The 9,936-nt window shown below is 42.3% G+C and overlaps 2 protein-coding genes across 4 annotated transcripts in view; one reads left to right on the plus strand and one right to left on the minus strand.

The window, feature by feature from the left end:
- Positions 1 to 367: 367 nt before the first annotated feature.
- On the plus strand, positions 368 to 5,304 carry LOC109969379 (E3 ubiquitin-protein ligase MARCH2-like). Of its 3 annotated transcripts, XM_020616216.1 has the most exons (6): positions 368 to 415; positions 500 to 698; positions 1,664 to 1,948; positions 2,046 to 2,241; positions 2,479 to 2,688; positions 3,445 to 5,304. In XM_020616216.1, exons 3-6 carry the CDS (start codon positions 1,764 to 1,766, stop codon positions 3,598 to 3,600), a joined length of 747 nt encoding a protein of 248 aa, XP_020471872.1. In that variant the 5' UTR covers positions 368 to 415; positions 500 to 698; positions 1,664 to 1,763; the 3' UTR covers positions 3,601 to 5,304. The 3 variants fall into 3 exon arrangements, with proteins under 3 accessions (XP_020471872.1, XP_020471871.1, XP_020471873.1); XM_020616215.1 differs by having other exon boundaries at positions 385 to 698; XM_020616217.1 differs by lacking the exon at positions 500 to 698 and having other exon boundaries at positions 391 to 415.
- Positions 5,305 to 6,024: 720 nt separating this feature from the next.
- LOC109969393 (ras-related protein Rab-11B) overlaps positions 6,025 to 9,936 on the minus strand; it is a 6,140-nt gene continuing 2,228 nt past the window's right edge. The window contains exons 2-5 of the mRNA XM_020616242.1: positions 9,562 to 9,757; positions 8,699 to 8,892; positions 7,632 to 7,712; positions 6,025 to 6,724 (exon numbers count right to left, since the gene is read on the minus strand). Coding sequence (XP_020471898.1) covers positions 6,579 to 6,724; positions 7,632 to 7,712; positions 8,699 to 8,892; positions 9,562 to 9,757 — 617 coding nt within the window. The 3' untranslated portion in view covers positions 6,025 to 6,578. The remainder of the gene's footprint in view (positions 6,725 to 7,631; positions 7,713 to 8,698; positions 8,893 to 9,561; positions 9,758 to 9,936) is intronic.

A 9,936-nucleotide genomic window follows, 5' to 3' on the forward strand; every position in this document is an offset into this window, starting at 1 on the left:
CCATAAATGTTGCTTAGAACTGTGTTGTGCCAAAGTAAAGTCCTGTGTCAACAGTGTCCAGAAGCACAGCCAACTGCTCTGGTGTCGGAGACATCTGTGATGGACCATCACATAGTGCAAAGATGCATTATAGCTTGTTTAGTTGGTATTGTTTGTACTGTGCGCTGCATTCAAGGCTCATCGTAAACTGCACGTGAAAAGGTCGGAAGCGATATTTATGTCATAGAAATTAAAGCGTTGGGAAGATGTAACATGTACATATAACACGTAGTGCTGTGAAGACTGCAAGCATACTAGTAGTAATTGCTATTTTGATAAGTTTCGGGTGTGTGATATTCCGAGAACTGCAATTTTAGTAATGACCGTGAAGGCAGCCTTGTGTCACATGATCAGCGCACAGCTGAGGGGTGCCGAGGTAGGCTTGCTCACTGCTAGCCAGTTAGCGGTGTCTAGTAATTTTTTTGCAGAAACAGACGTTTTATTTCATCTTTTCCAACAGGATTACCCAAGAGAGATATACTAGCAGCCATGGAGACGATACAACGAATGTGGTCGTCTTTTGTAACCCCTTGTATGGCCAGCTTTTGGTTAAATGCCAGTATCATAATTTGTAGCTAGGGCTTTCCAATTAGCTCAAGCCTGTGTCTGGTTAACGCAGGGCCAAGGCCAAGGCCAAGGCATAAAGGAGAGGCCGTCGGGTGAGTGAATTTACGCCTATGTCTGATTTTTTTCGCCTTGTTTACAAGCTCAACCTTAAACCGACGAAACATATGAGCTTGCTGGTTACCGGCCGTTCAACTACTTTACGTGGTTGTGTTGTGAGAGCAGTTTAGCCTTTGTCGGTTTTTGCACATTAACGACCCTATATCGGCCATGTAGCTACCCATCGGCCAAAGTTAACGGCGAACCGTTAACCATCGATCATCTGTTCCAGGTTTTGTTTTCTGACGAATATTACTCTGGCGTTACCTGATTTTAAACAAATACATCAAATAGCAGCGGTTTATTGTACCTGATCTCCCGGGGCTTTGAATACACGTATGTTTTTACATCTATGTCTTATTAAAATGCTTATTTTTCAAGGAACGTTTTCAAGACTATATGGATGACTGTGTCAGTCTGGAGGGCAGGTTGCAATAACTAGTAGATGTACACACCATGTTCCTTTCAGGTCTACCCAAAACATATTTTTTCATCTGCACAGCAGTCTGCTGAGTTCTGTAGCATGGAGGCTATATCGCCCTTATTTATAGTAGCATATTAATGACTTGTATGAAGTTGAGGAGCTCAAACATAAAATACAAATCATTACAGTTTCAAACTTGCATATGTTATGTCACAGTTCCCTGTAGTGTAGCATGGCATATTTGGCATGTGGTGCTCAAGGATTAGTCTCGCAATACATCCTTGTACTGATGGACTCATTTGGTAATGTTGGAATTTGCTCCAGGACTTGTTGGAGGTTGTATGTCTTGTTTATTTCCAGCACACATATTTTCTGCATATTTGTGAGTTTTGGAGCTGGAGCTTACTTAGCCAGTAGGCTGCCACCTTCTCCTATATCAACATGGCATCACTGAGACATAGAATCTTATGACTTGTGTAGTCATTCTACGTCACCCCTACTTTGTCTCCTGTTTATCTCCTCTTTATTGTCTGCCAGGCATTTGCTGTGTAGGTGGACAGAGGAGGAGAGGAGTAGGAGAGCTTCCTTTGAAATTGCCTCCACCATCATCGTCGTCACTGTCACCCTCAGCTGAGCTATGTCTTCACCAGGGTGCTGCCACCTACCTGGCTCCCTTTGTGATTACTCGGGGAACGCTGAATCTGATGCTTCCAAAGATTCAGAGGAGTCTGATTCTACCACACAGGCCCAATATGTTGCCAAGGTTACAGCTAAAGATGGCCGCCCACTCTCCACTGTTGTCAAAGCAGTGAGCTTACAGAGGTAAGAACGGGAGGAACTCACAGGGGATCTTAATCAATATAATATAATTACATTGTTTCTTTGCTCACCACTCCATTTTCACTGCTTTTCTGTACAGTGATGTGGGTATGTGTCGGATTTGCCATGAGGGGGCTGGAGGGGAGACATTGCTCTCTCCCTGTGACTGCACTGGTACACTGGGTAAAGTGCACAAGAGCTGCTTGGAGAAGTGGCTGTCCTCCTCCAACACCAGCTACTGTGAGCTCTGTCACACAGAGTTTACTATTGAACGGCGACCACAACCACTCACACAGGTTAGAGAGCTTTTATTGTAGTGATGCATTCCTTCTCATTTGATTGTACAAAAAGATGGAAATGAGCTATGCAGTTTGTATAAAGCAAAGAAGCCTATTTTACTTTTTGGCCTCAAACGCTATTTGAAGTATTTTTATGTTTGTTATGCAGGAAACTCACATCTTAACAATGCCTCTTTACTTGGCAGAATTCTGTTGTAATTGTGAACTAAGATGCCTCGCTTCTCTCCTGCTCAGTGGCTGAAGGACCCAGGCCCTCGTAGTGAGAAACGCACGCTGCTGTGCGACATGGCCTGCTTCCTTCTCATCACGCCCCTGGCCGCCATCTCTGGCTGGCTGTGTCTGAGAGGAGCCCAGGACCACTTGCAACTGAAGAGCAGGCTTGAGGCTGTCGGCCTCATCGCCCTTACCATCGCCCTCTTCACCATTTACATCCTCTGGACACTGGTAACTAATGCATCATTACATTATTAAGTATAACTTTGAAAAGCAGACACATTTCTGTACTTTTGCTAAGTTGCAGGTAGAGAGTGAATGGTTTCTCTCTCTCAAGCACTTTCACAGCCACATACTGGCCCTAGTATTTTGTGTGTTTTAATATCTTTTTCCCACATAGATGTGGAAAACAATCATTATATACATACTTATACACATTACAAAGACCATCAACCCCGCAGGTTTATACTCAGTCTCCAGTTATTGTAGAAATGTTGTTACTGTTTCCGGTCCCAGTATGGCTTTGAATGACACTTGAAGGAAAGGCATGGAGAGATGTGAGGGCTTGTGCACCTTAATATTATCTGGTGCATAGCATTCATTTATTTGAAAGTGGCTCAGTCAGTCCTGCATGTGCGCACATGCAGGACTGACTGAGAATGGTAAGAATGAGGTGCTCTTACTCTGCACTTTATCTTATCTGTATACTTTAAAAACGAATCTGAAACCTTTGTCAGAAACTGATTTCTTTAAGTGTTGAGCAGAATTAAGAAAAAAAAAAAGACATATCAAGAGATTAGTCTTTCTGCATACAGCTTGTGAGCCCCTGTCATGCAGCACTTGCAGCCTTCAGCATATTATTCCCATCTTGCATCTGTACTCCTCTGTCTTAAATATCCTGGTGTCAGTTTTATTGATTGTCTGTTTTTTCCTTCCTTGTCACCTACCATCTTGCCTCCTCCCCACTCCTCTTTCATTCACTCTCAGGTGTCATTTCGGTATCACTGTCAGCTGTACTCGGAGTGGAGGCGGACCAATCAGAAAGTGCGCCTGCTCATGCCTGACATGAAAGGGGCACACACCACCCAACGTTCGGTGCCGACCAAGTCAACCAAGAAAATGACTGATGAGACCATTGTATGAGTGCAGCGTGTTGGCAAGAGGAATATTTAAAACGACGCCGGCTGAAGCACTCTCTAAAAACAAGATTAATCGTATTAATGAACTTTTGCACTTCGTATGGACCATTCTGAGAGGGGAGAGCTGCCTTCTTCCCCCTGTTTTGTTTTATTGAAGCACTTGTTGTAAACTACTACGGTACTGGCTGACCACAAAGTTTTGGGAAGAACTCATTCCGGAGTCATAGTTGTTGTTGAGACGCAGAGTTGTCACCGGACAGCCAGTGCTGGATTGTGAACGACTGAAAACGTGGACTAACCAGCCCAAGTGTGTCCATGACACTAACTGAAAAAATTACTAAGACGCAAGCTAATGTAGCAGGATATAACAGACTCAGCATGCTACTACAATATAATATGAAACATATTCACACTACCTATAATTCCCCCATGCCCCTTCACAATGTATTTAGCTGTTTTTGAACAATGGGCGGCCAATAGCCCAGCGTAGGATAAGAATCTAAAAACATGATTGACAAAGTCTATCTGTGAATATTCTTTCTTGACAAGTAGAGGGTGACGGTCATTCATACCAGTGTCCTAGTTGAAAATCTGAACCCTTTAAAAGTTTCCAGGTAAACCTTTATCATTGCTGTCTAAACAGTAAAACCCAAATCATTTTTCTGTGTAGAGAACAGCTGACATCGCATTTGTCACAGGGTCTGTGAAGATTGTAGTATGTGGGCTCACGAATGGAAATTTTAATCTAAAGTTCAGGAATGGGATCACACCTAAACACGCACCTTTTCCTTTCCTTATTGCATTTAAACCACCTGTTCAAATTAGGCTTTTGCTTCCCATAAGACAGGTCAAATGATGTACATGTGGCTACTCACCGTGGCTTGTTTAATCGTTGCCACCTCCCACTTCACAGGCCCCTCTGGCTCCACCGAGTGGTCTCATGGGCTTCCCCAGCATCACCTTATCAGCACTTTGGCTCTGCCTGCTTCCTTCTCCGTTCTTCTGGTGGTCTCCACTGCACAACAGCAGTCTCCCTTGTTCCAAATGACAATCTGTTCACTGAGGCTGCCTCTCCAGTGGGTTTTGGGGTCCATAATACATCAGAAGGATCCAATCCATTCTCATCTCTTAGAAGGTTTTGGGGGTCTAGTAGTGCCTTGAGCAGCTCAGTCCTCTGAAGCCTTCCCCTCAAACTGCAGTCCACAAGAATTACACCATATTAAAGCATCCATTCAACATACATCTTTTCCTGAGGGTGGGGTCACTGCTAGTGAACTGCTTCTGTCAAATGGCAGCACAGTGATAAAAAGAAGTAGTACTGAAGTTATGGAAAAGTGCTTACATTCTAATTAAATGATGTTTCTGCCTATTCTCATACAAGTGCATTAGCAAACAGCCCTGCTCCACTTGTAAATGCACCATTCATTCTCTGAGCTGCCGAGCAATGACCATCGGTAATGTCCTACATCACAAGAAACGCAATTATAAATAGAAGAGAAACAGTGTTTTGAATAGTGAGATTACAGACTTTTGTCCTATATAAAACACAGAAACCTATCGGGGCAAGCTGGTACTCAGTAAAAGTGTTTTGAGATGTCAATCAATGTGTGCGGCATATGCTAAAGTATTTTGTGTTGTAGTCTTCCTGCTGCATCCCCTGGAAAGTTGGGTTATTGTGCAATAAAACATGAGGGACTCCTGGACTCTTTACTTGTCTGTTTATGTGTGTTTGTTGGGACCTCCATTTTTGTCTTTGGAAGTATATCTAATATTTAACTGTACATTTACTCAAGTACTTCAAGTTCAGTCTGGAGGTTTGTCAGTGTATCAAACTGATGCTACTTTATACTGTATGTCTATACCACCACATTTAGAATATTGTGCTGTTTGTTCTGCTACTTGCTGGTTAATTTACAGATGAAGATGTCATTCATTTCATTGGATAACCATTGGATAAGATACATGGCAGTGTTGAAGCTCAGACGAGTGGCACTCAAACGTCTGGGTTTGTGACTCGTACAAAAATACACTATCTAGTTTGGTACCTTTGGAGGCCTTTGTCACATTTTAGTTGTATAATGATTTCTCCTCTTAATGTCTGTTCCATTTGCGTAAATGTTTGTGATCATTTTACACCATTTCACAAAAAATTAGAGAAATCACCCCCTAAAGTCTTTCTAAATTTAAATCTTTATTGCCCAATTAATAATTTTATGGTCCAACCCTTAGGTTGGGAACCACTCTACTAGACTACCTAACTGTATTTAAAGTAGTTGAAACTAGCTCAATAGATGCTGCTTAGACTATGGATACATCAACAATCTCATAAGGTAATATATGAAAAGGTATTTTTAGGTTTAACTACAGGTGCTGTATTCTGTCATTCTGTGTCATGTGCTGCTGAACAAAGATGACCCAAACATAATATTGTAAAATTTTATTTCATGGCATTAATATAATGTATGTGAGCAGACAAGCTATCAAAAGAAACAAAATATATTTTACACAAAATGAAATAAGCATCAGCAGCGTCACGACCACTTTTGAGATGATGACTGAAGGAGGAGGAGGGGAGCTTATAAACAGGACTGCTGGTACACCTGAAACAGGCAGGACTTATTCTTAGGCCTGGAACATCTGGCAGTAACCACCTACCCGACAGATGTTGAGGCATACATACAAGGTGTCAGGCAAGGCCTTTCTGCTATGCCATCATAGGTAACTGTGGCAGCTACTTACGCGGTACCATCAGTCCTGTCTTAGCACTAGAATGTAGCAGACTGTACCTGGGTATGATTACAATTTGAAATCAGTTCAAACACTTCTTTCTGGGACTGATCATTTGTGGCATAACAGAAGTGAATCCGCTGATCTAAAAAGTGCGGATTCCGACACTATTGCACCCCAGGCAGATGGAAGCAAACCAACACTGCGGATTTCAATTAATAGTCAACCTAAGTGAGGAGAGATGGTTGCCATGGGTTACAGGTTCTGACAGCACTGCAGTTTGCTCCCCCTCTGGCCGTCCGTGGTTGGTGGCACGCTGATGTCCACTACGTTGTTTCCTGGAGACTCGTCATGGGCAGACCGCTCAGCAATCTGTTTCTGTGAGACGATGCGGTAGATTTCTGTTTTGTGGGAGAAAAAAAAAAACTTGTCTTAATGTGGAGAGGTGACCCAAACTCATCGAACAGCACTGGCAGAAGTGTAGAGATTTCTAAATTCTGTTTCATTGTCTTTTATTGTGATTTCACAATAGCAAGTATCTGAGGAGCTGGGCAGAGGGTGGTGGAGAGTAGCAGATCATAGTAGAGCACAGTGGAGCAGGGAGAAGGAGCACTGGGCGGAGCAGAGTGGATTGATTTGGAGTTTCATGCTACTTCTACCTTACAATACATACATTAACTTCAAGCACCTAAAACTGAAACAACCTAGTTGATGTGTCCGACTGCTGATCAACATTTATTAGTTTTAACTCCAGCATGGTTCATTCAGTTTCAGTCGCCATAAGTGGTTTGTACTGGCACACACACACCACCTCCGACTAGCATTTTGATGGTGTAATTGCAGAGCGATGCAGACACACCAGCACACAAGTATAAATGCTCACAACAGCGTAGGCTCTGTGTTAATCCAATGTAGAACCATAAATCAAGCTTTACTTGGCACACCGGTACATATGACTAAAGAAACCCCACAATGATTCTAAAAACCAAAAGACAAATAGAAATAACTTCTCACACAAAGAGGAAATTGCACTAGTAAAGAGGAAGACTTTAGTTACCAGAAATGTACCAGTTTGTAACAGTTAACTGCTCTTTTTCAATGTCAGCAGCAACTTTTTTGAGCAGATTTTAAGATGTTCTCAATTCTCATATCTCAAAAGGTTAAGCACTTTGTATAGTATTTGACAATACTGTTTAATACCGTGTATTTTAGAAATACACAGTATTAATAAGGTAATCAGACAATGTTCGGGAATTATTGGTGCCAAGATGTTAAGTTTCCATGTCTTATTACTAAAATTCAGCATACCTGTAAGAATATTCTTAAAGGCTTCTTCAACGTTTGTTGAGTCCAAGGCTGAAGTTTCTATGAATGACAGATTGTTCTTCTCTGTGGGATAAGAAAGGAAAGACAAATTCAACACCAACAGTAACTTAATATAAGCACTCAGCAAAATCAGAAATGACAAGAGAAGCAGTGTTGTGTTTTACATATACTTTTAGAAAAACAAACACAGTTCAGTTATGTTTCTATGAGATCCTCTAATCATAATGTATGATGCGGTGAAAAAGAAAAGGTAACTCTAACTGGTCTTTGAAATCTCAAGTGTTACATTATGAAAGTAGACCCCCGCCACGTGTGCTCTTGTCTCTGATCCTGTGCTCTCAGATTTCTCCACTGGGATTTGTGTCAAAGTTTTTCCACGGCAAAAGTTTTGAAAGCACACAAAACAAGTTGTGAGCGCTCTTCAGTGTGCAAATCAGACTTTGAGAGCCCACAGGCACAGATTTGTAAGGGCAGAAACAGATTTGATAGTGAGGGAGGACAGAATCGTGAGTGTGACAGATGATTTGGCGAGCAGTGAGGATCCTCCCTAGCTCTTAAATCTGTTTCTGATCTTACAAATCTGTTCCTGTGTTCTCAAAGTCTGATTTGCAAACTGAAGATTGCTCGCAACTTCTTTTGTGCCTCCCAAAACTTTTGGTTCAGACAGACTTTCACACAAACTCCAGTGGAGCAATCTGAGAGTGCAGAATCAGAAATAAGAACACATGGCCTGGATTACACTCTCAAATCTCTATTTGCATTTACAAATCTGTGTCTGCATGCTCTCAAATGCTGAGTTGCAAACTGTGTAGCGCTCAAAATGTGGTTAGAACACCCTCAAACCATGTTGGCGGGAACTACTTCCATATTACATCAGCAGAGGTGACTGGCTTGATGAGTTCTAATACATACTGTACACATTTCAAATATCCCTAAAAACCCTAACCCTATACACACAACAGACAAATGCCTACAAATTAAAACCATCTAGAGAATCTATAGAAGTCCAATATTTAGCTTTTCTTGTGTCTCTTTGTAAGATCCTGTACCTGCAAAGGCCCGGGCCTCATCTGTGGGCACGGCCCTGAGGTGGCGCAAGTCGCTCTTGTTGCCGACCAGCATGATGACAATGTTGTTGTCGGCGTGGTCCCTCAGCTCCTTCAGCCAGCGCTCCACATTCTCATAGGTCAGGTGTTTGGCTATGTCATACACTAAGAGTGCCCCCACTGCCCCTCTGTAGTATCTGTAGCAAGACCAAAGACACAGTGGTAACAACTGTGATTCAAATACATTTGTACTTATTTATAGTGTTAGACAACTTCAGGATGTCTGCACATCCATAGAACAATCTCACCACAAGATCCATCTAGTAGCTGTTCGGGAGCTTTTGATCACATCACATGATCTTTAGCAGCAGGTGGAGTTTGTCCAGTTGGCAGGGAATTGTTTAAAATTCCAGTTTTGTCTGAGCAAGTGGTCAGAAAAAAATGAAAATTGTAAGAAAACTCCTGCTGATGAAGATCATGTAGATGACTCTTACTGTAAACAGACTCATTTTTTTGTCTGATTAGAAAAGTTCAAGTGAATCTGTGCTTTCTAAAACATATAGGCAATTTGTCATGGTTGCAGTTTATCAAATATAAAGGCATGAAGAAGCTTTCCTGGGGCCCAATGTCTAAATAAATTTAAAAAACTTAAACCATTAGCTAGTCTCATAGAACACTGCCCATGCTACTTAAATTCAAATTTACCATTGAAATCTTTTATTTGCTGCAGAACATACCCACCAACCTCCCTGAAAGGTCTAGACTAAACGATAGTCAGTTGTGAATGCACTGCAGAAACACTTCCCCACGCTGAGGGGGGTTAAGTGTCAGACAGGACTATGTGAACTACACAGAGATGGACTCACGCCGAGGTGATGGCTCTGTAGCGCTCCTGTCCTGCTGTATCCCAGATCTGAGCCTTTATCGTCTTGCCGTCCACCTGAATGCTCCGCGTGGCGAACTCCACCCCGATAGTGCTCTTGCTCTCAAGGTTGAACTCATTTCTTGTAAATCGAGAGAGCAGGTTGCTCTTCCCTACGCCCGAGTCCCCAATTAACACAACTGTGGAGAGAAGGACAGGAAGGGAGCGGAGAGAAAAGACAATTGTGACAGGCTGATGTCAGCAGATGTCAGAAATGTTGACATTGCAAAAAGCTGTGCTTCTAAATTTCAGTATCAACGGAAACCAGTCCAGGGCTGTGATTGTGCGTGAAATTATTTATGGAATTTGGGGGTGGGGG

Source organism: Monopterus albus, unplaced genomic scaffold (genome assembly GCF_001952655.1).
Source record: "Monopterus albus unplaced genomic scaffold, M_albus_1.0 scaffold172.1, whole genome shotgun sequence".
NCBI lineage: Eukaryota > Metazoa > Chordata > Actinopteri > Synbranchiformes > Synbranchidae > Monopterus > Monopterus albus.

Excerpts from the sequence above, each read along its gene's own strand:
- LOC109969379 (XM_020616216.1), top strand. The coding sequence starts at position 1,764 with ATGTCTTCACCAGGGTGCTGCCACCTACCTGGCTCCCTTTGTGATTAC. Across the intron at positions 1,949-2,045 it reads AAAGCAGTGAGCTTACAGAG|TGATGTGGGTATGTGTCGGA; the intron begins GTAAGAACGGGA and ends TTTTCTGTACAG. Across the intron at positions 2,689-3,444 it reads TTTACATCCTCTGGACACTG|GTGTCATTTCGGTATCACTG; the intron begins GTAACTAATGCA and ends ATTCACTCTCAG.